The sequence below is a fragment of the Chaetodon trifascialis genome, chromosome 6 (genome assembly GCF_039877785.1).
Source record: "Chaetodon trifascialis isolate fChaTrf1 chromosome 6, fChaTrf1.hap1, whole genome shotgun sequence".
Classification (NCBI taxonomy): Eukaryota; Metazoa; Chordata; class Actinopteri; order Chaetodontiformes; family Chaetodontidae; genus Chaetodon; species Chaetodon trifascialis.
In genome coordinates this window covers 4290877-4318855 of record NC_092061.1, presented here as the reverse complement: position 1 = coordinate 4318855, position 27979 = coordinate 4290877, and the positions used below count along the sequence as shown (strand labels likewise).

At 43.0% G+C, this 27979-nt stretch overlaps 1 protein-coding gene across 2 annotated transcripts in view; it reads left to right on the top strand.

The window, feature by feature from the left end:
- Window positions 1-27979, top strand: part of edil3a (EGF-like repeats and discoidin I-like domains 3a) — a 109412-nt gene that overhangs the window by 20116 nt on the left and 61317 nt on the right. The window contains exons 2-3 of one of the 2 annotated variants that reach the window (XM_070964273.1): window positions 7709-7738; window positions 17974-18102. In XM_070964273.1, coding sequence (XP_070820374.1) covers window positions 7709-7738; window positions 17974-18102 — 159 coding nt within the window. The remainder of the gene's footprint in view (window positions 1-7708; window positions 7739-17973; window positions 18103-27979) is intronic. The other variant, XM_070964274.1, reaches the window with a different exon arrangement.

The following is a 27979-nucleotide window of genomic DNA, read 5'->3' as shown; positions in this document are numbered from 1 at the left end:
GAATGTAAACTGGACCCGTCTGTGGAGGCGCACAAACACAATGCCGTAAGTCTAGTTCTTTACATTATGCTTGGAATAGCAATTTGATGCTCTATTTGACTGAACATGCAATCACAGACAGCACACAGTCTGTGCCGTTACGGATTTTAAACAGTTTGATGGCTTCTTTCACTTGACTCAGGCACACTTAGATCCATGCTTGGTTTAGGGCAAGATCAATATTGAATTCATACTGGGATCACAAGTCAGCAACACAGTATGTACATCTCAAAGGGTTTTTTTTTTTTGGATTATTGTGAATATGATACCATTAATTATTAATGAAGACGACTGAGTGAGGCTCCCTGTCCAATGTTATTTTAGATCTGTCTGGTAGTGAAATTAGCACACGTCAAGAAATGCAGCTGAAAAGACTGATAACAGAGTTAACTGTTATGGTTTTATACATTTCAAATGTTACAACTGGCAAATTCAGTATTGTGTGTAAGATGGCACATTCATGTCATTATTTCAGAAACTGAAACAGTTGGGGATTATTTAACACTTCCTCCAGTGCAGAGCGCACTTCGTTAGGCTGACTCCACTCTGCTGCAGTCACTTTTAAAATTTAATAAGCTAATATTACAATTTTGACATACCTATCATCCATCACTGCTTTATTGAGCAGCGTGTGTATTCCCATAATAAACTGTTTTGGCAGTGCTTTCCCCCACTATATTAGGATATACAGCTCTTGGGTACAAATATACTTTAAACCAAACCACAGTTGTACTATCTGTCAGAAAAATTCAGATCTGTATGTTTCATATTGTGCATGCCCCCTTTCTTGCATTATTACTTAATTACAAGAGGCATGTTAAAGCATCCAAACCTGATGAGTTGGATGGAAAAGATCCCTGATCCTGGACTGTGGTGCATGTTTTTTCCTTTTCCTTCCTAAACCACATGTTGAAGAGCCTGTCTTTAATGGAGGACTTTACCCTGCGCCCTGCTCCTCTGATGGAAAAAGTGAAATGAGGATGGATGGGTTATTTACTTACAGACAGATAGTGTTTACCACTCTGCTTGATAAAAGGGGTTTGCTACTGCACTTCCTTGTCATTAGTTGGAAGAACATCAACAATGCCTCCCTAATTATTGTTGGTATTGTGTCTGTGAGTCATTTCACAGTTAGCCACCCACTCCATAGCAAGATGATTTAATGTTAATAAGCCCCGCTATGATGGAACAAACACTTTTAAGGGTGATGTTACGTGGGAGATAGATATGCAGTGAACATCTGCTGGGGGTTGGAGAGTGAGCGTGCATGTGTGTGGGTGTGTAGGGGGTACAAGGAAAGGTGATATCTGTAGTGCTAATGTAGTGCACGTACACAGATTGCCATATGTGCCACACTGCAGCTAACTAAATCCTCATTTGCAAAAAAAAAAAAAAAAAAAAAGCACTTTAGACAGTTTTCGCTTCATTTTCTGTCAGAAAAGCAGTAATGAAATTCTGAGTGTTTATTGCCAGCTGGACTGAATTCTGCAACTATCTTCAAGCTGCAACAAGCCTCAGCTGTGTTCCCGCTCTTTCGCCAGTTGAGCCCGCTTTTCCAAATATTCTGACTGCGCAATATGAGTGGCATTAAAACTTTGTGAGTGTAACTGCTCATTTGCTGAATTGTCTCTCGTATATTAATGGTAGCATTGGCATTTCTGCTAGTCTACAACAATTTATGTCATTCTCACTCTGCAGCTGCCTGCCAAGTTGATTGTGATAATTAGTACCGCTCATTTATAGCTGAAAACACATGGAACGCTTTAAACTGCGACTTGAGTCATGCGGTAATTAAATGCAGCCCTGTGACAAAGTGAATGGGTTTATGTGATAATTTTATGGATTTTGTCTTTCTTCAAGCTACTGTATCATGATTGAAACAGTTTATATCTCCTGCTCGCTGCCAAATGCTGAAAAGACACACGAAAACTCTGACAAAAGTTTTACTGCTTGAGATTCATAACATGCGACACTTGACAGACACAAACAGGATTTGTCAGCCCCAGTGAGTGGTGTCTGGGCTGCCAGCATTAGCAGTGACAGCTGACTGTCACTCTCAATGCTACGCTGCTAAATGGAAGCACGATCCATTACCCGGATTGTTTCTGACTTTGTCTTGCGCCGACCGGCCATGAAGGTAAGAGTGATAAGCTTTGCAGAGCCATCAAGTCAGATGGAGCTCAGTTTTAGTGCTGTAGCAGCCATCGTTGTCTGCATTTTCAGTTGTTACATCCAGGCTAATCACTGATGTTTGCAACATAATCAATACAAAGACGTTTCCTGCAGCAACACCTACAACTGCAGTTCACAATATACGGCCAATATTTTAAATTATATTATATTAGGAAGTGTTGTGTGCAGGTTGGTTAGCTTGGACCAGTCTTGTCTATAAGCTCATTATCTTGAACTTATCTTAAAACAATCAAACACAAAACTGTTTTAATACTTTTATCTTGATATCTGCGAGTCGACCACTCATACAGTATGTAACAGAGGCCCTCAAAAGTCTGTACTTGTAAGTAACTAAATATTAAAATGAGCTTCCTTCCTGACTTTCCTAATAAAACGTCCACCAGGTCAACGCCATCGAACAACACGATGAAGCAGGCGCTGCCTCCCGTGATGCAGTCGTAAATGCAGTATTTGCAGTCATCGCGTTGACCTCTCCCCTGGACTAATGCGGATACATCAAAACAGTACTTTCATCTTTATTGCGACTGTGTCACAGGGTTGTGGGGTTAATGCGAGTGCTGAGGAAAGAAAGCACAGAAAATATTTCCTGCGCCGTCGTCCCACTCGAAACTATCCAGATATATTTACCTCATCCTACTTCAACTCATGGACAGTTGTCTCGCACATATTTTTCTCTTTAATGAAAACTGACAAATGAAGCAGCTTGTTAATCTCACACCTACTTAGACTTTATTAAAGCCTTACGGTACGAACGTTGCGTTAAGTATCCTGTCTAATCTTTGTGTTCCCTTTGTCATCTCAACAAATAGTCTGTGTTCACTTCCATTATTTGCTGAGACGCTCACATCTGTTAAGAGTTTAAGCAGGGCTAAGCTTTCACTTTGTCTGAATTTGAAGAGGCCACATTGAAAGGGAAACACTGAACACGACCACAGACCAGATGAAACGCTTTACTTTGAAAATCTCACACAGAACGTCTTTATGCTCTTAATGTGACCCACGTGCTGCATACTGTACAAGAAGATCCATCATATTATCAGCTTAAGTCATTAACCAATGGGATGACGGCACTGTTCGTCTCTGAAGCGTTTCAGGCGTTTTTCTCTCTTCTCTCACCTCCTCTGATTCCATTTCCAGGTGTCTGTCAGTTTGTGATACTGTGATCGCATGGTTTTTCAGAGGTGATCCAAATGCATTTCACACATTCCCTTTTCCTCTTGGCACCTCATGCAGATGTATCGCTACCACCGTCGTGGAGGCATCACCAAAAATCTTGCCGTTCACTTCACCCTCTTCATTTTCTCATTCCGCTGAAACTCTAGTTCAGTTTTGCTTCTGTTAAGGCGGATTTCACCGCTAACCCTGCTCTCTTTCAACACCTCACTATAGGCTGCTGGTAAGAGTACCTAAACATAGCATCTATATCTAACATGCTGGCTGGATTTTGAGGCCAGTCTCATGCATTGGTGACTTGTTTGCTTGCTCAGTTTGTCTCCTGATCTTCACGGTGAGGTTACTGTTGATATAAATTGGAAATGCTCGTGTTTAATGCACAGGAACAATCTGCTTCAGGTCTCATGTATAGGAAACAACACGACTGAAGATGCGACCTTAATTTTGGCCATTTTTACTCACTTGTCGCGCCACGACTAAGACCAGCAAACAACGCACCTCAACCTCTGCGAGAAGCGCCCGACTCTGCTCTGTAGAAGGAGAATGAGCTGCTTTAGATGCATGTTGGGCGTCATTTATTAGTTTACCATTTACAGTTAATAGAATGTGGTTGCACTCCATTTCACCTCTGACTGATAAAAGCAAGATTTGTTTTGTGAAATATGATTTTTGTAGAATTGTCACTACTGGGGAACAAATACTTCGATTATTACACGTGTGTTATGTATTTTAAAATGTACTGTTCCATAATCCATATTATGTTATTGATTTCATGTAATTCATACTTTGTGTGCATGTAAATCAAGTTGCATGCCCGCTCTGCTTAAACTAAACAACCTGCTGCTGTTGATGTGACTTCTGTTTCAGTGGTGAATCCACTGGTTTCAGTCATTTTCCAAAGAAACATATTTCCTCCAACCCCAACACAAACCTGTCATGTTGCATCTGTATGTGAACACCTTAATTTGTGTGTTATGATATATGCATATGCAGCCTCCTCCATATGTGTGTGTGTCTGTGTATGCGTGTTTTGCATTTGTTCAACCTGTGCACCAGCCCCTCTATCTCCACTGAACACCTTGAGGTCATATCGGCCCGGTGCTGGACAGGCTGGCTGGTTCCCATTTAGATTATGGATGGTTATTACTGCCTCGCGGCTGTCAGTCAGATTAAACCAATATGTCCCAGGATGGAGGCTCATCGTGCAACAGAGAGGACCTTCTGCAGGGGAGGAGGAGGGACAATTTAAATAAGTCATCTCCAGAACCTTCCATGTTTACAAATGTATTAGTGCAGTTTCAAGATGTTCCCATTTGTTGTACCAAATGGAACAATGCGTTAGGTGTCGTCCTTGTCCGTCTGTCTGTCACCTGGGGTTAACGACCCAATGAAAACATGGAGGCAGGATTCCCATCTAACGCTTTCAGTCGACTACATAAACTAATTTGTAGTTTGGTGGTGAGCGCACCAGCTTTGCTGCTGAATATATTTAAGGGGAATATTAACACAAGTTGTTTGATGTTGTGTTTGCTTACCGCTCTAATGTGCAGTTTTCACCACTTTGAAAGACACGATAGACCTTAAAGTGAACGGATTGCTCAGTGTTTATCACAGCGCTCTTTGAGACACGGTGTGTTGCGAGCACACTCGAGCGGTATTTTATGATTGTTTCAAGATTAATTATATGTCTGTTTACAGCCCCGCTGCTGAGGGAAATCGGCTGGTTTGGCTTTGATGACAGTTTATAGGAAGAGGATTTGAAAGATGTTAGATTTGCGGGATGTTACGAGCAGAAACGTTTCATGTGTGGTCAGTCGTGTCACCAGGATGTGACTGACAGAAAGCATCTTTATTACTGAGTGAAGAACCAGCATAGTACCAATTTCCTCCCATCCTAGCAGTATGTTATTTCATGCTAATTCTTCTGCTGTGGGTTTGTGATACAGTATTACAGCATTTCCAACAGAGTATTTCTGGCAGTGGCTTCAACAGCAGCGATTCACTGAGCAGTTTCCTCTTTGCATCCTTTCTGAAAGGAATGGCATTATAATATTTTCGACTCAAACCTTTAAAAAAATCCTCACACCGTGATGACAGAATAGGTCACTTGTGCATGTCTTCCAAAACACCCCATATAGTTGTTCCAAAAACTACACATGCCTGCTCTATGTCATGCCCGTCATGGTTCAGAGAAACCAGGACTGACTGTACAAGATGGCGCATGAACTGTGCAACCGTGAGTCAGCTGACCCAACCATCTTCCTCCTTAAGAGCCTTTGCAGTGTTATATTGCCCATGATTTGCTTAAGACACATAAAATGAGATTCTCTTTTCTGCCGCTGTGTCCCACCCTTCTCATCTTGTAATCCGTGTGTTGAATGTGGAGTACTGTATGTTTTCTTTTGTCAGGGGTGTTCATTTCCATGACAAATAGGTCATATGATGCAACTCACAATGGGGTGTTTTGACTCATCTATGTGGAACAGCATAAGTTTTGCCAGCCCAGTGTATTGTACAACTGACACTCAGTACTTTATGTACTTTCATGATTCACCACTTGGGTGAACAAAGAAACTTCTTTTTATGTTTCTCTATCTTCTTGGCATGTGTATTTACGTGTGGGCGTGAATAGTTGTCTGCACTCGGAGGCGTATGTTGTTGTTTTTTTTTCCCGTTTTCTTTGTGGGTGTGTAATTGTGTGCACACTATATACAGTATGAGTCTGTGGGCTGGCATGTGTGCGTCTTGACCCTGACGGTAAGAGGAAATGGCTGAAAGAAAACTGCAGTACAGCAAGCCAAGCGTCACAATGGCCCGTGTGCACAAAGGGGACCCTCTGCTGCCAGACAGAGGAGAGGCAGCGAAAGTGCCTGGCTTTGGCTCCTTGTGGCTTGAATTTAAGCATTCTTTAACATTTAAAGCAGTGTTAAAGGCTGCGGTTCGCTATTTAATTCTGTCTGTTTACCGCAATTGTGTCTAAGTGAATCGTTCTCCCCTTCACTTTGCAGCTGCTGAGAAAATGATTCATGGCTGCTGTCTGAGTTGAAATAATTTGTTCCAGGGGTGTCCTAAGTTTGTCGAAGCAGTAGCTTGTCTTGCTAGACACTAGAAACACTGAATGTAGACCCCTCCCCCCAAAAAAAAATAAAGTACCACATTAAATTAGATTGGCAATATAAAAGTTTTAAAACCCCCTGAGAGCGCTTTGTCAAGTGATTGTTTTCAGATCCAAAAACACCACAGGGAAGGCAGACTGACAGAGCGCTGATGTTTGGTTTGCGAAGAGGAGAAAAACCCACCCTGTGCATCTTTCTCTGTGTTATGATTGGAAATGAGACTTGATTAGTTTTCGAAATGGCTTTGGATGCGTTTGCAGCTGCATGAGATGCCGGCATCCATAACTGTCTCCCTGTCAGCCTCATGATCAACGTGGCCCTAACCCTTTCCATATGCTAATGCATAATTAGTATTCAGGGCTGCGGATGAAAACATGTACATGACATTGAATCATACTTTAATTAAGCTAGCTCATTGGAAGGCGGTATCATTAGCAATTGGGAAATAGCAGACATGCATATTTAATATGGTCTTCAGAGCACCAAATCTCAATACATTGTTTGTCCATCCATCCATTCATTGACCCCGTCCAAGGAAACTGTTTCTTCGTGTAACACATTTATGATCATCACCAGCAGGACGGCCAACTTTATTTGTCATCCTATGTATCGGACGCCCTTGGTCTTTTGCTTCTGTGGCCATGTCCAGCTTTCGGGCACATTTTCAGAGCAATTTTACAAGTGATGATGGAGATAGAGGGTTGCAGTAATGGCGGCAGACAGGCCAAAACTCAGCCACGGAGCTGGACCGGGGCTCAGGAGCCAGGGATGCAGCAAGCAAGTATGTATGCCGCAGGGGCTAATCCTACACCGGTCCAGAATGATGAACACATATTAGTCAAAGGCCACCGACCAGGACATAGCATAGGAAGAGCGTATAAACGGGGGATGGGCTGGGACACAGTGCCAGGTTACGCTTCATGGAAGCAGCGTGGAGTGTTTCTGCTGGCAGGGCGTTGTGCCCTACAGGTAGCAGGTGCGCCTGGCTTTACGTACTGCACACTCCCTTGGATTACATGTTAAATGTTACTGCACATATGGTAGTGCTTACTGCAATTAATGCCGTAGTTGAATCAGCTGTGTTACGTGCAGCTGCAGCACTGAATACTGTGACATAGTTGTGATAAAGCTAATAGCGTTTTTCTCTCTTCCCCTCCTCCCTCCTTTCCTCCTCTGTGTCTCAACAGCAGCAGATGGTGAGGAACCAACTTCAGCAGGTGGGAAATTTTTATGCTTGGTAACGTGATTTCCCTTCATTTGTGCATGTCTGTGTGTGTGTGTGTGTGTGTGTGTGTGTGTGTGTGTGTGTGTGTGTGTGTGTGTGTGTGTGTGTGTGTGTGTGTGTGTGTGTGTGTGTGTGTGCTTGAGAGGGAGGGAGAGAGCTTTTTCAGTTTCTAAATCTTGGCCAAGCCCCTTCCTTCCTTCATTACCACAGACTCTAATTCCTGTATCGACTCACTGATCATGCCTGGTCAGCAGCACTCATGATTATATCATTTGGTAGTTCAGTTCATGAGGCAGACCCATTTAAACCTCCTCTAATAGTGTGACTCAAAAGAAATATCTCATCTTTGTCTGGTACAGAGTTTGGAGATTGTTTTCAGAACCTCTCAGTCCAGTGATTGCTTTCACTTGATTGCTTTTCATCACGAGTGAAATTTTCTGAATACCTGAGCAGCGAGCATCACTTCTCGGGCTGTTTTTGAAAACCATTCCTGTTATGATCCATTAATTTAAGAGCAGCACTAATACACAGCAATGCCAGTATCTCCATCTCGTCTTTTAGCTCAAGTGCATCCTTGCTCCATGCAATTAGTGTAAATCGCAATGTACAGTGCATGCAGTCCCTGAGGAGTGCATTGCTCTGAGTGTTTGCATGAAATAGACAGTAAAGTAAAGATCTGGGAATTATCATATAGAAGCTTCCTTTTTAAATCATCTACCTTAGAGGCCATATTTGGTATTCAGAAGTACTGCTTCTCATTACTGAAAGAACTAATGTAACGAGAGTTTCATTACAAAAGCAAGACCACAGAGGACAACAGTAAACAAGAACCTGATTTATCTTCATCAGTGATATAATTAAAATGTCACTTCACATCCCGGAGAAGTACTGCAACTGAATACAAACTTCCTACTTCTAAGTGCATCCTCAGCATCTAATTGTCTTTGCCTAGGTTTCCTTCATTAATATTAATCGCTGCTTGTTTATTTGAGATCAGATGGGTTAAAACAAGACTGATTTATTTGGATAAGACATAATAACCCAGAAATCAAAGCGGTTTGTTGATGCGGTGCTAAGCTCAGTGACATCTCGGAGTCTAATCGGTTAGTCAGATGACGGAAACGCATGTATACACACCTGCATCCGCATGCATAAATCATCCACATAATCTGAATGTACATTTGCTGCAAGAGAGCTCTAAAATAAACCAATTGAAGTGAAAGTGAATATAGAAAAGTTTAATTTCACACACACGCCTGCAAGATAAAATGCTGAAAAAACCTCATTTGAATTTCAGCGTTCAAATGTCAACTTTTCACCGAAGGCGGAACCCGTGATTTATATTTAATTGTCTGGTAGCACAAATGTCACACAATAGACAGGCTTAAACTGTCCTAGACAGCATAAGGAGTTCAACGACAGAACTGTGAATGATTGTAAATGATTTACAGTTTTTCTAATGCATATTGATTCAGTCTGAATCTGCTCCTTTTTGCTGCCTGCAGAAAATTCTGTTGCCAAAGCTGTTTTTCTCTGTACTGTACACATTGTCAGATAACAGAGAGAATGAGGCAAACAGTCCAAAAAAAAAAAATTTACCAGATCTGAAAATGACACGAATTAGGTGTGACTTGTGACCAGTGACCTGGAACTGGACTTGGAGAGAAAATAGGACAGGGTGACGTGGAAGGTCAAATTACTCATGACAGGCTTGAAGAATTTACCATATCAGCTGCTATTTCACAGCCTTCACATCTGCAATCTACATATTCGCAGGATTCACGGCGTAAAGGGGTCCGGTCCTCAGCACATTCGGCCTGTAGTGTTTATCGCTGTGTCTTATGTCCACGCTGATTTGATTGGACTGCAGTCGATGCTCATCATCCGCAGAGCGCGGCATCTGGAGGTTTGACGTTGAAAGAGGAAATCTGCTTAGTGTGCTAAACCTGTCAGAATATTGGATTTCATTTTGTCCTCAGCCCCAGTGGAACAATAAGGAAATGAGGAAACTGGCTACATTATATTTTTCTTTACATCTGGAACAGTCTGCTCATATTGAAAGGAATGGGAAATTCCTGAATACAATAAAAATACAAAGGACGAGGTCTGCCTGCGCCTCCGTCTCTCTGCTGAGAGACATGACTGAAGGTTAAACTGAGTAACATGTAGTGAGCCTCACCTGTCTTACTGTCTTTTATGTTGCAGTGGGAGACTCTGCTATTCATTACTTAAATTATTATTGTTTTGATTAATTCTTCAATGCGAGCTTGAATGTTCATTTGTGAAATGAGCATCTTTTCTTAATTGAGTAGGATCAGTCACACACGCACACAAAGATGCTCAGTAAACATTAGCAAGGCTACATTTAAATTTTGGTCTTATTTTCAGCAGGAAGTGATTTTAACAGTCACTGGTCTTTCATTATGGGTCAAGAGCCTCAAACGCTCAAACGTCCACGTTAAGAAACGAGTTCCTCTTCAACATCCGTTCCGCTTAAAACTCTTAAGGACAAAACTGATTTCTCTACATTGAGTCTCTCATTAGAGGTTATAATTATAGACGCAGAAACGGAGAGTGCTGTCATCTGCCTGAATTCACCTTAACATTGCAGGTGCCCCAACAAATACTATAAAGGCACAAGTCCCGTGGTTGCAGCATGTGTGTTCAAAATATCCCGAATGCCGCTGAGACCTCAAGAAGCATAATTGAGCCTGAAGTAAGGTTGAGTGGATAACTAACAGTCTCTTTGCAGAACACAGAACAGTAGTCCTCCATTGAACAGGTTGGTGCCAGCCTCCCTCCGATTAGCTTCGGTCTTATTAGGTTACGGCTAATTTCTTTTACCGTACACAGTTTGGCGTTGTTCACAAACATTAGAATCAGGAAGACGCCTTTGTTAGAGGAGACCTTTGAGAGGCAGGGACAGCGCTGTGACATTTTCATGGCATTTAGTCTCCGACAGGACGACCTCCGTTTCTGCCTTTCCCTGGATCTTCTAAGAATGATGCCGAGCCTCGGTGTGACCTCTCCATTTGGACATTTGTTTGACATATTCCAGACCGTTTTGTTTTCTGCGTGATTCCAACTACTTTCAATCCTAAGTGCATTTGTCCGACGTTGTCGAATGCTGATGGGCTGAAATGGCAGCGTGGCAAGGGCACAGGAGAATAGGAGGCCAGAGGATCGCTAAAAGCATGGCCGGGCGGCGGCTCATGCTGAGAGCACTGATGTAGTATCGGTGGTACGGTGCCAACTTTCATCAGTCGGGGTGAAGGATGGGTGCAGTGACCATGAGCCCGTGAACCAGTGAAGCCATCACAGAAGACGAGGCTGGGCTAAAATAGATTTGACACAATTAGGCCATGTCAGATTTCTCTGAGATGTGGCTGGGTGCACATTCAGAGCTGAGGGCCTTCAATGTAAATTTCACCCTCTTCAGGCATGTAAAATGTGTCTTTTTTTTAAAGAAAAAGATCTTATTAAAGGTTAAACAGAGAGTTGAAGGGCCGGTTTGTCGCTGTTGACTCAACACTGGTAGATAAATTGGAAGTGAAACTCATTTGACAGTTTCATTTTCAGGGAGGTTTTTCACTGACAGTCATTTCAGTTGTGTCATTTAATTATCTACCAAATCTCCTTGAGATAAAGGTTTTTCAATAAAGGTAGCAGTGTGACTGGGGAGCGTTGCTCACTGCAGCTGTCAGCAGAGGACCGAGTCATGTGGAAATGCTTGTTTGTGGTAGTTAGGAGCATTAGATTAAAGGCACTTCCCTGCTGGAAAGGGTCCGTTTGCCCTACAAGCTGATCCACTTGACTGGGATCAACAGAAATCTTTGTCAAGGAACAGTCAGTAATTCTTTGGCAGACCTTCTCTTGACCCCAACCAATCAAAAGTTTGACGGCGCAGATGCAGCTTCGGCGCCCAGTCTTCATCCGTAAAGCTGCATTTCCGCATCCACCCTCTGGATGGCGGTGGCGCTGACCACAGCTGAAATAAAAGCAGCTGCACAAAACGTCACTCAAATCTGCTTTCGTCTTTGGCATACCAGTCATCGGCAGCTTCTTCCCCGGCTTTGAAAAGAAAGCAGAAGTCCATCCAGCGTCATGGATCGCTGCCATTTTTTGTTTTGTTTCTTGCTGTTTTTTGGACCCACACGAATAAGAAGAGGCTGGGAGATGGAAGAAAAGAAGCTGGACAGATCAATGGGATCTCAGTGTGGGCACTGGAGACGCTTATTAATACCAACTGCAAATGAAATCAGACACATCTTAATGTGAGGTGTAAAGAGGGTGTTTGAAAAACGGAGGAACAAGAGGCTCAGAATTTAATTATATCCCTCATGAATTCAAGTGAGTCTTAATGCTTAAAGCCTCTCCGCGTCAACAGTGCATTGTAAAACTTTGCATTGTGAGCTATGTCTTCCATATGAGTTATAAGGTGCAGTATAGTGAGATTAGTATTCACTTGTACTTTGAAACAAGCTCATGTTTGTGACAGCTGTCAGCTGAGATGTAAGAGCACATATGTAGACTTAACCCTGAAAATGTCAGGCCTCCATGATTGATCTGCAGGGAAACAAAGGATGCTTTCCTGTGTTTAACCACTGGTCAGGCTTTCACAGCTGATTGATTGGACTCTCTTTGCAGCCAGAAAAGAAATCATGGCGCTCGTGCCGGACACAACACAGGCTCACATCAATCACAGAGCGAGCGTTGGCTTGTACAGCAGAGCAGCAGCTGACATTCACACGAGAAAGCTGCCAATGGTTCCTCCAGACACGCATCACACAACTTACAAAGAGAGCATCCGCTGACAGCCTGATGACATCTCCTCAGATGACGAGCAGCGTCCACCTCCTCGCCTTTTCTGGAAGACAGTAACTGTGTGTCCATCTTCAGTTTTGTGTCCTCTGTCAGGTGCAGCAAATTATTAAATTATCCTTGGAAGCATAAAAGGACACAATGCAAACACATGAAGGAAAAGATTGTGCTGAAAGTACTGAATCCATACAGGCAGAAATAGACTTTTTAGTGCAGCAGCCACAGTTTTCTGTATATTTTTTCCTGGATTTAAATCAACCCACAGGACATGATTGCAGCCTGTTGTTTAGATCAGTGTGCATTCTCTCAGTGGAGTCATTTTTGATATAATATGCTGAACGGATGTGTAGTTTTGGCTAATCCAGCATCTGATCCTGACTCATAATTACATAGATTACATCAGATTTTAGTGTTTATGTCAACACATGGGGTGTAAAAGTCTGCAGTGTTTCCCTCACCTTCGACTATTGTTGGTTAAGAGTTTTCCTCCCGCTCCGTCAATGATCGGTAAATCAGGCCTCTAGAAATATTGGTCTGTACTGTGGAGCCTTTTATATCTAAAAATGTAGCACATATCTGACTCCAGCCGTCATACAGAACACAGTCTCTCGCCTCGACTCTCTCTGTCTCTCCGCCTCCTTCCCTCCCTGCTTTTTTCTGCTTTATGCGCTCTCCATTATGGAGGCTGTCAGTGCTCCTTGGTGCGACTATAGATCGTCACGTCAAAACAGCCCTGAGACCTGTCCACCCCCCACCCCCCCCCCCCCTTTCCTCAGAGAGCGGGGCCTTTGTGAAAGCTATTATACATTTCTCTGTTCAACTGATTAGGCAGCGCTCTCATTATTACTGATACAGGTCCTGGCTTTGAAATGGCGTGACTTCAATAGGATTAACTCCTTTGTAATTCATATCCAGAGGCCTACTAATTTCAACGAGAGAACAATAATAAGATTGCTAGAGGTGTTTGTTTATTTATTTCCTTTAGTTCATTTGCAGCCTATACATTTCCTGCGTTGGTGCTAGCTAGCTAAATGGTCGCCGTAGCATGCGTTCCAAGGCCGCGGCTGTTTACTTGACATTTTGGGCTCATGGCTGTTCATTTGTCAAACTGACTTCAGAGGGCATGATAGTCTCACCCTTGAGACTTCTTCTTGTTGCTTATCACTTAAAATGAAATAAGAGACCTGTCAAAGCACAGTTTACCTGCCAACAGTAAGATATGACTGTAAAAAGACCAGAATGGAAAATGCATCGAGAGACAGGAAGCTTAAACAAAGTCTCATGGAAGCAAATTTGTTTTGGTTCTTGTGTGGACAGGCTTTCAAAAGTCTCCAGAGCGACTGTAAGTCATCACCACCAGGTATTCTTTCCACGTCGGCCCTTTAATGTTCAACACCTGCTGAGCTTTAGCCAAGTTTGCATTCATATCTGATGGGAGGCTTCAGAAGTTTTTCCATCCAATCTCAACCCACAAAGTTTCGACAGTCTCGGTGCAGTTGTACAACTCAATGTTTAAAAGATGAGACAGCTATTGGCAGACCCCTGAGTTATGAAACCAATAACCCTGCATCAAGGCCTTGTCATTTGCGTTTGGCCCCACGCTGCAGGTTAGTCCCAGAAAGATATTAGATGGCGGTAATGTGGCACCATGTTGTGGGCCCAGCCAATGCTAATATATTGCTGTGTCATGTGCATTTAGTTGTGATATGTTTGACTCAAAGCTGTTGTTATCACCATTAGTCCTAAAGAGATGAATTATGAGGAGAATAAATTGTTAAAAAATCTGAAAAAGAAAAACCCTTACAGAAGAAAAAGTGCCTCAACTGAGTTATTAATCATTATCAGCATAACTTTGAGGGTTTTTTTGTGATTCTTAAAATTCTTCTTCTTTTTTTTTTTGCTAAATCCCCAAAGCAAGAATCCACTAGCGGCTGCAAAGCTTCCCAGTATTCACTACATCCAAACACTAAAGAGACAGCAATGGTAATGATGAATGGGGTGCTGCACACACAGCAAGAAAACATGTGCTTTGTGGCAATGAATGTGAATTCCCTTGCAAATTAGTGTTTGGAGCATGAGAGCCTTTCCTGCACTGACCCTCGCGAAGGGTGCTGCATAAGCTTTGATTTTCAGTGGGGATGCTGAACGGCAACATGTGGAAACTTTTATAAAGTAGGCCAGTGTTCAACGTGGTCAGAGCCTTGCGCACAGTTAGCTGCCGAGACGCACAGTTTCAAAATGTCTCATACGCTCGATGAGAATTTCTTTTTTTCCTTGGAACATTTTTTTAGACTGATGTGAAGTTGGCCACTAAATAATGCTGTATGATAGCTCTCAGCAGCGTCCACATCCCGTTAATGCATCGGCCACAACGCCGCATCCTCCGTCATGAACAGAATAAACAGCCGCACCAGTGGAGGATTATTAATTATCCAGTGAGACTGAGCATCCAGCTGTAAGTATACCTTAAAGGATATTAAATTATTATTGCAAATAACTTAATTTTGCTAAGAGGAAGTATTGGATTTGCACTTTGCTATCAGTCAGTATTTATATTGAAGAACAAAATGTAACTTTAAATTCACCTGAGGGCAATATCCTTCGGAAGGAAAAAAATAGTAGGCGTTCATTAATTTAGTCTCCATCTGAAGGTTGCTGCAGAGTTCTTGACTCATGAACGGTGCCTGTAGTACTTCATACACACAAACTCATGTAACCAGGTTCTTTATTAATAAGAAATGTATCGCTGCATACCACACACACAACAAACTACGAATTAAACACACAACTAACAACCACTGAATATACAAATGACCAGATAAATGAACATATATTAAGTGCTATGAATGCAGACACAACTAATAACCACTGAACAAATAAATGTATATTAATAGGTTGAGGATTGTAATGAAGAAATAACTGAATCATGCAACATGCAAAATATGGAGGACCATCACATCAGATCCAGCAGATATCTTAATCAGATGCATTAATTATTGGAAGAGCTCTTTAAGATTAAACAGTGAAATATGCAGAAGGCAGCTCTGAGAGGGACAAAAGGAAATATCTGAAGTAATTAGATACCATAACTATGTATTTTAATAGAGATCCTGAGTGCTTTTTAAGAATTAATCTACAGCGTCGACCCCAGTATCACAGGAGAACTTGGCATGTCTTTCAGCTTGGTGGAGGTCTCTGGCATTTCCAGGCATTCTGGATTGCATGTGGGGTCTTCAGCTTGAGTCGGCAGGGTGACACACATCCACCTGGATGTGTTGGAGACGCGGTGGCAGTGTTTTTCGGACTTCTCTTCGGTTAGAAGTGACGCCACTGGGCAGACTGGAGCGGAGTTGGTGCAGAAGGTTTCCTCCTTTGTGTGATGTTCGGCTCTCTTTGGCGAGCTGGGTGCGTGGGATTCAAACTTTCTTCAGTCCTGACTTTGTTGTGTTAGAACACCAACGTTGAGAGAGAAAGTTCTTGCTTTCAGAGTTGGCTGGATGGTGTGGGGCTTGGCGGGTCACCGTCCCAGGGAAAGTGAGCTGGTCTCCGGCCCGTCCACCCTCTGGTGGAGGGTTGGAAGCTGGAAGAGACTGAAATGACAAGAAGAAGCTTCAGCGTCCTCTCGCTTTGTGGTCTGTAGAAAGGGACTGCGGTTTCTGCTGTCAATGTCAACACTTCACCTCCTCTAAATCTATCTGCTCCTAATTCTTTTCTTTGTTCCTCTTTCTTCATTGCTCTTAGTAATAAAGATGTTCATTACACGTTTAAAGCTTCCATGGTTAAAAGCTGGCCTGCTCAGTTGCAGAAAGGTGCTAACTCATGTTTAAATGTCACAATTATAACAAACAGATCCACGAACAGATCATAGCATCCATCCATTATCTATACCGCCTATCCCTTTCGGGGTTGCGGGGGGCTGGAGCCTATCCCAGCTACAATGGGCGAGAGGCGGGGTACACCCTGAACCGGTCGCCAGCCGATTGCAGGGCCACATGCAAGGACAAACAAACATTCACACTCACACTCACACCTACGGACAATTTAGAGTCATCAATTAACCTAATGAGCATGTTTTTGGTCTGTGGGAGGAAGCCGGAGTACCCGGAGAGAACCCACGCATGCACGGGCAGAACATGCAAACTTCACACAGAAAGTGTGAAGTTTGACCCGGGGATCGAACCGGCAACCCTCTTGCTGTGAGGCACGCGCACTACCTGCTGCGCCACCGTGCAGCCCAAATCATAGCATATAAAATAATATACTTTTTTCAGCCCGAATGGCAAACTGTGGGGAGAACTGGTAAATTAAGTAAATTTGGCCAGCTGTCACTTTCCATTAGCATTATCCTTGCGTCCAGACAGGGCCCACTTTATGACCCTGAGGTCAAGTGAGCAACAAGTGAAGCAGAGCAGGAAACAGCAAACGCTGCTCTGCACTGTGCAGTGGAAATATAGTCCGCTGTCGATGTTTGGCCGTATAAACTCGGGGATGCAAAGACCAAAAATGAGCTCTCTGGCCCGTTTGACATTTGTGCATAATAGTTATCATTTTGTTATGTTTATTTCAAAAGGAATTCTTATTTCTGTTGTATTGAGTAACCGGCTAATTGTGTTTTAGCATCGTAATATTATAATTCTCTCTCAAATTCAAGCTACTCCACTCAGTATTCAGCCAGCCCAAATCTGAGCAGTTCACTCTCCCTGCACTCTCATCTGTGCACTGTGTGTGTGTGTGTGTGTGTGTGTGTGTGTGTGTGTGTGTGTGTGTGTGTGTGTGTGTGTGTGTGTGTGTGTGTGTGTGTGTGTGTATTAGCATGCATGCTTCTCTGTGCATATAGGTGTTATATCGCTCTACCGTGCAGCTAGTCTGTGCTCTCCTCTTACCGCTGTGAGGATGAAGCATTGCCTTCCTGGAGGGGACATACTCAATGATTTTTAGGTGGTGCCTTGGGCTGCCCTCCAGACCGCAGAGACCAGCAGCAGTCGCTGAAAGCCACACTCCCCCTGCTCTCCCGACATCCTCGGCTTTGCCTGTCAAACAGTTTCACTTACAAGCTCAACAAGATCCAACTTCTTGTAATTTATTAATTTAAACTTTGTCACAGCAAGTCTGCTGAAATGCACAGGCAGTGTGCATGTTTGATCCTTAATCATTGGCTGGGTAAAGTTGTGCAAGAATGTTTTTTTATCACTGTTGCCATGGCAATGCTCATTTTATTCACACACACACACACACACACACACACTGAGAAACCGTATGCGACATCAGAATGAATCAATTATCGAGAACATTGCGTACTTGCATGCGCAGTAAATGAGAAGGTTAAAAGATGCAGCCCATTATCAGTGTCTCTCTGCTTTTAAAAGTGGCTCAAAACAGATGTCTTAACAGTGTTTTTCCACGCAGGCCCTTGCCATCCAAACCCCTGCCACAACAGGGGAACATGTGAGATCAGCGAGACCTACAGGGGCGACACCTTCATTGGTTACGTCTGCAAGTGTCTGCAGGGCTTCAGTGGAGTTCACTGCCAGCACAGTAAGTCAGACCTCTCTCTTCCTCTAAAGAGCCCTGACACACTTAAATTTTCCTAAAACACAATGTTACATCAAAGAGTTCGTAAGGTTGTGGAAAACCTGTGCGTCTCCTTTCATGCAGTCCCAATGAAGCGTGATTTGTGTGTTTTATCTGAAGGGTTTTCCAACACAAATAACGACCTTGAGCTGTGAATAAATGTCGAACAGCTGACAGGAAGTAAATCGTCCTTGAAAGGATGAGTTCAGCAGAACGATAGCGGGTCTGGTAGAGAAAGGAAACGCTGAACTTGCTTTCTTTTCTTGAGTACGCTCTTAATAAATGTTAATGTCAGAAGTTTTTTTGCTGCCTATGAGGTAATGCTGCTGGAGACCGGGAGCATTGTTCTCAACCTCAGTGCAATTCATCCTCCAACTTTAAACAGACTCTCTGAACTCTGAAGGCTGAAACTGGACACAAGGGTAACACCAGCGTGAGGCGCAAACATGTGGGTGCGACTGAATCGTGGGCGTGTACCCGGCTGCTGGCTTTGCAGCGTGATGTGATTAGACGTCCTCCTGTTGTTTTCTTTATGTTACTGAAGACATTTTACAACGAAAGGAAGCAAAGCGACGGGAAATCGGTAACATGGCTTTTCTTAAAACGCTAAAATGTTCTATTGATTCCCGCAAAGCATTCTTCAGCCTCTCTCCCCCTGAAAAATCCACAACATGCAGCCGAGCTGTTTGATTTGATAACTGTGCACAGCAACAGCAAGAAGCAGCCGGAGTGAGCTGTTTTGACATTTCAAAAAGTCAAGCTACTTTTTTTTTTTCTTCTTCTTTCACAGAGGCAGTCTTTCACTTTTCAGGATTCTCTGAAATAGTTACGGCTCTCAGAAGTTTCAAAGTCAAATACTCAACACAGAGCAGTACATGGTGTCATGGCTGGCTCGTGTCAACAGCGCTTGCGGCACCACTCCCAAAAAATGTGTTGCTTAACGCCAGGAAGTGAAACCTTGTTAATTTTATTTAGAAGAAATGACTACAACAGGTGGAATCAAAATCAAGTATAAACTATATGTTGATACCTTGCCTAAAAACCTTGACTACATCCCAGTAAGTGCTAAATCTAGCTAAATCCTGCAGTATGATATATAGGCCAAGTCCTGTGGCTGCCCTGCCTGCCTGCGTGTGTGCTTGGCAGAGCATTGCATTAGCCTGCACAGCACAGTTGTCCTTCATCACAGGTGTGCTTGTAAGTGATGGATTTAATGTATCATGGTGCAAGCTGTGTGGCGAGATGGATCATTATTGGTTTGAAAGAGACGGAGGGACAGACACTCAGAGATAGAGGGACGTTAGCCACTACTTACAGAAACCATTTGTATCCGTCTCATAATTCTGCCACCCTTACACCAAGGTTAGACAAAGACAACAATTCAGAGGTAAGCTGAAAAGAAGAAAGGGGCTTTTATTTTGGGGCAGTCAGTGTCAGTCATTATTTGTTTCCGCGTCATTTTTTCCCCCCGTTTTATGAAAAAGCACAAAACATAAAGGGAAATGGAGCGAGTCGCAATATCTACGGTACGTCATTGTGTTTGTTTCCAGCCAGAATTGTGAGCAATTGGCCAGCATTCATGTCATAATTCAGTTATTCTTTCCTATTAAGCCCTTAGGGTGGTGAGAAACTGATTCGATATGGGCTGAATAGACATTAATGTCTGCCAATTTTCCTCACGGTCATTACAGCTGAATGGAGGAGAGTGGGTGACAGAGAGAAAGAAGGAAAGGGGAACAATTTTGTATCTGAAGACATTAATAATCAAATCTAACGTCTGGATAATTCCCGCAATTAAATGATAAAGGCATATAAATAATTGTCCCTTCACAACGACAGCTTAGCTGACTCTGATATGGTGTGATGTTGGCTTTTAATGGATGACAAGCTTAATGAAAAGGATAGAAATTAGGAAAAAAATGTTGGCTGGGAATTTCGTTGGATACAAGAAACAACACAAAAATGAGGTGTTTTAGTCTTGCTGAACAATCTGTCTCAGTGTGTGTGTTATTTTAATGAATATCAACCAGTTTAATGGGTAAATAGTGATGCAGCCATTTTCATTGCTGATGACAGTTCAAACCAGCTCGGAAAAAAATGTCAAATATTAAACCAAATCCTTAAAGAAACCAAGCTTTTGCTCATGATCCAGTATTTAAAGACGTTTTCAAGTTGGATTCAGGACTGTAGGATTACCTTTATCTTAAGAGGTATCTCCAGTAATCCAGTGTTTTAAATCAGTATTGGCCCTGATCAGTGTGTGCCTTTGAATAAACTGTGTATTAGACAGTTGTAACATAATATATGTGTAGGCCAGCCGTGGCGTTTTAATGCTGCTCTTTCTATCTCCTTGCTCCGTCAGAGCCAAATCCAATTTCACACCTTTGAACGTTATCCTGAATACATGCACTACACATCCGGCTTGTTAGGCCAGTTTTATGAAGCACAGCCAGGAATGATGTCGCACATGGACAGCGAGGATAAGTGCATTTTATTTCAGACTGCTTTGATGGGCAGGTACTGTTCAACAGTCATCAGTGAGTCGACTTGAGACGCTGAGGTTTCCACATTCAGGACAGATGTGAGACAATCACAGCTGCACGTGACGGCAGCGTGACGTCACAGCAGGGATTAAAGGGAACGTTTCGAGTTTGATTTCACTGAGGCCACTTCATATGCAGCTAAACTGTTTGTAGCTTATAGATTATTGCTTCAATAAAAGTCTCTTTTGCACTTTGCATTAATATTGACTATTATTGAATTTTAAACTTCGATGCAATAATGCTATAAAAAAAGATTTAATACCTCTTTTGATACCACAGAAAACAGGAAAAAAATGATATTTTCTTTAATTTTTTTGTTAATCAACAACCTGCACACAGTGCTGGTAGAGAAAAAGTCACATTCACAGGCTGAAGGCCAGTCTGTCTGTTTGAAAATCTGATTGCAGATCTGTTTTAGTCATCGCTTTGGTGCCTTGGATGCTATGAATGCACGCCATAATTAACAGAGATCGGCATGTTTTAAGCACATGGTATCGTAACCTTATTTTGAATTGAGTTTTTCAGGTTCTTTGCTCAGACAAAGCAGCTGCATAGCGTTTCCAACAGCACCTGAGAAAGAAACCAGGGTTAACTTTGGTTTAGCGTCACTGCTTTTATGATTAGAGTCCTTATTATCACTCAGTCATTCATCTTCTGCATAGTGTGGCGTCGTGTCCCTGAGAGAACAAGTGCCATTTTATTGGGCAAGTAGCCAAACTTTGTAATGAAGTGTCACGCTGTGGAGATTGGGACTGATTGCCTCAGTCGTCGTGAGGTTGCAGATCATTTTTAGGGTACACATTCCCAGTCTGTCAAGGACAGATGAAGTATAAACTTTTGGGATTTTTATTGGAGGTGTTTGATTTTCCCGCACAGAAATGTGTTGTTATGTCTCACCATGAAGTGTCTCGTCTAACACGCCCTCCTCTTGTTGAGGTTTAATTTGACGCAGTAATGCTAAGTCGTATCTTGCAAAGTAAGCAGATCACATGAGGATGTGTTGCCCTCTTTTCTCTTTGAGAAGCCTCATCGCTCCTTCTCCTCTCGTCTCTTTGAGAGACTTTGTTTTATTCCTTTACGCTCTCGCTCAGTGATACTGTATGTGGAGCTCACTGCCAATCACAGAGAAAGTTAAAGCTCTCAGAGAAACTCTTTCCAGACAGGATGAGTCAGTGTGTTTGGGCTGCTGGTTATTTATGCAGAAACATATACAGGCACTGTATAAGGAAAAAAATGAATTACTAGCTGCCTGAATTGTGTCTTAGATGACCGGTGTTCATGCTCCAACTCTTTCTGTCCTTCCATACCCTGCGAGTCCTTTGAGCTGATTCCATCTTGCTCTTTGATCAATATGCGTCTTTGCCGTCTTTCTGAAACACACCAGCAGGGCACGATTGATTTAGGCTAAATGTAGGATGTGTGAGATATTTTTAAAAGCGTGGCCCTGTGTTTGATCATGTATTGACAGTTGCTATCAAGCTGTATTAGCTCTGCTGCCTCCGCAGCGTCTTGCCACAGGATAATCAGCCACTGTTTGTGGCTGTGGCCCAATGTAAAGCCGCATGGAGCCATTACTGTTGGTCAGTCCACCTGGGACGGATCACAGACTACCTTTCATCAGCACAGGAAAACCAAAGAGACTCCATAAGGACATGTTCTGTCTTCACTCTTTGATATCGCATTTTGGACTCCATTAGCGACCTGTTTTCGTGTGTTTCGCGGCCGGTGAGGTGGCATCCAGTGACGCTTGTTTTACCTCTTCCTGTTTGTTTTTTCCTCTCTAATGTTTCACCAGGCTTTCTGACTCCACGCCTCCACATGGATTTTTTATGGATACCGAGCCAGAGAAACAGAGATCTGACTTATTTTCCACCTTCATCTGCTTGTTGTGCTCAATTTACTGCTCGAGTGAAATTATAGCACACACAATAGCGCTGCAGCCTTAGGCAGCATGAATGAGAGTCAAAAGGACATGGTTATGTACATCTTAACCCTTAAACGTTTGACTATACAACTACAGACTCTATTTATCAGGCACACGGCGGAGGCAGACGGTTTCTCCCAGCAACCTTTCCTTCCCCATGAACGCCCACCACTTCACTTTACTAGCTCACCTCGGAGTGGTTACCTGCGCCTCTTGAAGCGAGAAATGACTTGCCCTTCTCAAACCTGCCGCTGCCTCACAGGATGTGACACCGTAGCAGCGGATCTACACTGTGCTGCGATGGCAGGGGGAGGGAGGGAGGGAGGGATGGAGGAAGCTCTTGTTAGCCGGCATACCTTCCACTCCTCCCGTGGAGGCCACTGAGAGAGGACAGCGGGTGGGGTGAAGAGAGATTGGTGGGCCTGTGGTTTTCTCCTCCCTCTCACCGTGATTGAAGCAGTTGTTATCTCCTTCTAACTGTGAGGCTGCACTGTTAAAGTCACTCCAGCAAAGATCACGGTGAAGCATGAAAATGTCCTTCTCCTTTTGTTAAATGTTAATGGCACATCGCCAGGCCTTAAAAATCCCATATCCGTGCAGTCAGTACGTTATTTTCTAACAGCCAATGCAAGTGCTGAAGGAATGGTATGTTTATATGCTTTAATGTTGATATATTGATCTCAAAACATGAAAAAATCAAGCTGGTTAAATTCACATCTATGGGCATGTATTAAGGTCAGTTCTTTGCCTCCTCATCGACACTGTTAGCACCTCAGACAGCAGAGTCCCAAACATGTGGCCTAAATGAATGTCTGTTTGCTCCTTCTGTTCATAGTTGTTTTGTCGAAACGATAGCAGTTCTGGACCAGAAAATGGACCCATATTTCCAACAAATGTTGTTGCAAATTGCCACTGTGTCCACAAAATCAGCCTCCTATTCATCTCGGTGGTGGAGCTCCACAAAGTGCTGCTGCTGTTGTGTTTGTAGCCCCGGGGGGAAGTTGTTCATATGCAGGCATCCGCTAACCTTCTTAGATCATATGAGAAGCAATGCGGGATTTTGTTTCAGGGCAGATTTTCCCTTCAAGTTTTAGAGAATTACGTTTTCGGGGCAGGCTTAGCTAACTGGATTAAGATTGATTTAAGTGCAACTATAAGTTAGTGAAAAAGTTTGTTAAAGAGAAACTTTTCCACGGTAAACAGGCAGAAGGAGCACTTTGTTCACAGGAAGTTAACCTATTTTCAAAATAAACAGAGGCCTCAGTTTAGTCATAGTGCCTGAGGTCTGTTCTCGTAGGTAGAAATCTGTCTCGTCTTCACCGCCGCTGGGTTACAAGAGTTGGGAAGCTTTACTGAAATGATGCTGATCTGCACAGCAGTTTTATTTTCATATGCACAGATTAGCGTGAATAACTCTGTTTTCTCAGAATAATTTAGACCTTTTCTAAAATTTAGGACTTCTTCCTCCTCTCTGGGTCACAAACACGACTGGTGATCGTGCACCATTTCATAGCCTTTATTCAGGTTATGCATTCAAGAGTGTCCGATGTGTTTTACTTCACGGTGTCGTGCAATTCTTCCAAAACTTCGCGCTGTTTATCTTGTGAGCAGAGATTCACTCGTGCTACGGTTTCCCAAGGTTATCTTTGTATCACAGATCTGAAAATGTGTCCTCTCTACCTGAACTGTTGTGAGCACTGGCAGCCTCAAGGCTCTCCCCACTGCTCCATTACTGTGATGTAGAGCTGTGGGGAGGACACGGCCATTTCCAGACACCCTCTCAACATTACGTTCACATCCCACAGCCCACCCACCGCTCTCAGTCTGTGGCTAGAAAGCTGCATTTACAGGAGGAGATGAGTGTAGAGAGTCCCGGGAGGAAGGGTCCGTCCAAACATCCGAAAGAAGCGACCACAATCACGCAGCCAAACCGTCAGACGCAGATGATCAGCTGCTCATGGAGCGACTGTCTGCACACTCTTTTTCTGTCTCACAGGAGTCTCTGCGGATCAAAATGGAAAGATGGATGCACTTGTGGGCCAGCAGTCCTGTTGTTTTAGCTCACTGCACATTTGGTCTATTCAAAGCAGTGCACATTCGTGCCACTGGAGGGGAAACGGCTGAGCACCTCTTTATGTGGGGCTTCGACTGCCTTTATTTGACTTTTAATGTTTTTTTCTATTCAGCTTTAACATGCGACATCTTCAAACTCTACATCAGCATCCACCGTTTGCGTTGTGCACGTTCATCAATGCATTTGTGGAGGTGAAAGAATGGAAAAATTAAAAAAAAGGATGGAATAAATTGTTTTTGTTAGCATGTCTAGCAGGACTAGATCCCTTATTAGTGATTCTGATGATGTTATTGTGAAGGTCTTGATGTCGTCAGTCTCACGCAAACAACAGACAAAGGTCTTCACGTATATCTTTTCTTCTATGTATATATATATGTGTGTGTGTGTTTTCCTTGGAGTGCAGTCTGGAGCTCTGGTAGAGGCACCATCTCATTTAAAAGTATTAGTTCCCTCACGCTTCTGTTTCGAAGGACAGCGCTGCTCGTGTCTCTTTGCAGTGGGTCTCACAGAGCATACATATGGAATATGTTAGTAGGTGAGAAGCGACTGGGCTGTGACCCTGTGCTGGGTACACAGTAAAGAAATCAGCTCTTCGTTGAAAATGAGATAAGGTGCAGAGAAAGAGGCCCACATTTCTTACTGACATGACGGTTCGTCTCTTTGTGTCTCTTGTATTTGGTCTTAATAACAGGCGGTGATAGCTAAGGACACTCCTGTCTGTCCATGCACTGACTCAGCCATGCACATTTGTCTGCATTTTATTAATATTAGTCTTTCGTGTAAGCTGTACTTGATATGGGTTTTTGTGTGCTTTCAGTGTGTGTGTGTGTGTGTGTGTGTGTGTGTTAAGGAGGCCTGGTCACAGATCAGGGTTGTTCTTCAAATATCTATTTTCTCAGGCATCCTGCTGCCCCTTCCTCCATCCCAGGAGGAGCTGACCCTATCTCGTCTCTGTCAGAGGGAATTTTGGATAACAAGCTGGGGAAACAAGCTAGAATCAGGGTGTTTAGGGCCATTTTTGCTGTGCCGCTGACATATTTTATTCTGCCTCCTAGATGGAGCCTTTCTGCTTGACGGATCAAAACTGACCTTTTTTTCCCCCCTCAAGTTCATTGGATACAAAGAGCGGCACCAGACACTATTCACTGGGATCAAACTGTGCTTGGCCCTGATCCTGTCGTTGTTAGCCATGTTCTTACAGCCTCATCTGTCAGTGCTTTTGATCAACATTGATAATATAGAGGTGTTATGTCACCTTTTCCATATTCCTCCAGTAAGCACTCAGTACTGCAAATCCTACCAAATAAAAACTGCTGTAGAAACGCACTTTGAGTTAGATGACCTTTCTTCTATGGCAAGGAGATGCTTTTCTAGCAAAATTACAGGTGAGAGTTTTTGTCCACGACGCAGCTTTGCTTTTAAAACCAAAAATAATGACACAGAATGCCTTCAGGAAGTTGACGTTATATAAAATGGTCAGACTGGTGGCTTGGAGTGCAGACTTGTTAGCAAAACATAATCTTCCAGGGAAAGGGCAACACTTTTGAGAGACTGAATGTGTCCAAGTGCTGCAGGAGAGGGTTTTTTAGATGTTTTTTTCAGTCTGGATTTCTTCAGCAATGTTTGTTGAGATTAAAGGAGAAAATGACAAGAAACAAAAGCCTTGTAAATGTGTACACTGGGTGAAAACAGCAAGGAAATAATAAGATGAAAATGGCCAAAACAGAGCCTGACGTATTTGTTCAATTCAGTGTCTTTTTCCTCGTCCTCGTCCCTCGTTCCCAGTCCCTGAGCACCCATTCGCCTGGTTTGTCCTGTGGAGGAGTTGTAGGGAGCTAGCTGTTACCAGGGTCTAATTGTGTAAGGCCCCCTCAGACACTTGAGCTTCGCTGTCACCTCCTAGCCTCTGCGGTAAGGATGAACCTGTTGGCAGATGGCCAAAGCATAAATAGAGATGCTTTTCCAAATCCCAGGCTGTGGAAAATAGTCAGACTCACTTGTGTCCAGGTCTTTTGGCTGCCGCTGCAGAACACACTGATAAATTTTGAGCTTGACTACACAGAGCTGCATTCATTCAGGCTGGTCAGTGTCTGGCCAAATTAGCATCAGTGTTGTTTTACCACAGTTCATTCGGTGTGACTGAAAGAGAGGTCAAGGTCGATGGTATTGAATGTGCAGTTTGTAAACCATACGAGGATTTTGGTGTCTGTCAGAGAGATCTTATATTATAGGTCCACCTTTAAGTTATAGAAATGATATACTGTAGATGTGTGAATGGCCGTTATGGGAAAGCATTCACGGATTCTCCTCATGTGGAAATTAGACACAGAAAAGGGTAGTTTAGAGAGAGGGTCAGCAAGGAAATGAATTAATAACATCCGTGTCAGTTGAAGCTGCTGAAGTATCTTAATCTGAAGCACTATCAATATTAAACCATAAGCCGTACAGAATCTGACCCCTGTGAAAACTTCTTTTACCGGATATTATTTCAAATATTTGGTTATGATCCAACTTTTTCTTCAGATGTTTTAAACTGAAACTTATTAAATCCCTTATGCCTGCATGACTTCCCTTAATGTCAAGCCTGTGAGTTCTTCTCTTTAATATGATTTCGTTTCATTTGTTGGATTCTGAAGAAAATTCGAGGAATGACAGTGTTGGTCAGTCGGCTGGTCAACAACGTTGGTCCCATTGGAAATATCTCGACCACTTTTGGATGGATTGACATGAAATTCCAACGGCTCTGATGATCCTCTGACTTTTCCTGTACCACCACCTGCAGGTCTACCTTTTACAGACATTGCTGATGCACTCTAAGGATCCAGACTTTTCCTCTAGGACCACCGTAAGCTTGACATTTTGCATTTTTGTTGCAATGTCTCAGGAACAATTGGATGGATTCCCATGAGATCTAGTATGCACATTCAGATTCCCCAGCGGATGAAATGCATTAACTTTATTCCTTGACCTTTAATCTAGTGACATCATCTGGTCTAAATCCGGTCTTTTTGTCCAGTGACTTGACAGAATAACCTGATGCGCCAGATGGTTTGTTAAGCAGAACCATCTGGGAACTCCATGGAAACTGTTTGGGAGTGGGCAGGCACTTTGAAAAATACTTGGCAGGTGATTAGCTGAACCATCTGTCTATCACCTTCTGTCACAGGCTAACTTAAACCAGTCAGCTTAACTAACCGTAGATTGTAGTAGGACTCTTTTCCATGGAGAAAAGCTTTGCTCTTCTTTCAAAAGAAATACTCTCCAGCTCTGATATAGCTGATGCTATAGCAGCTCTACGCT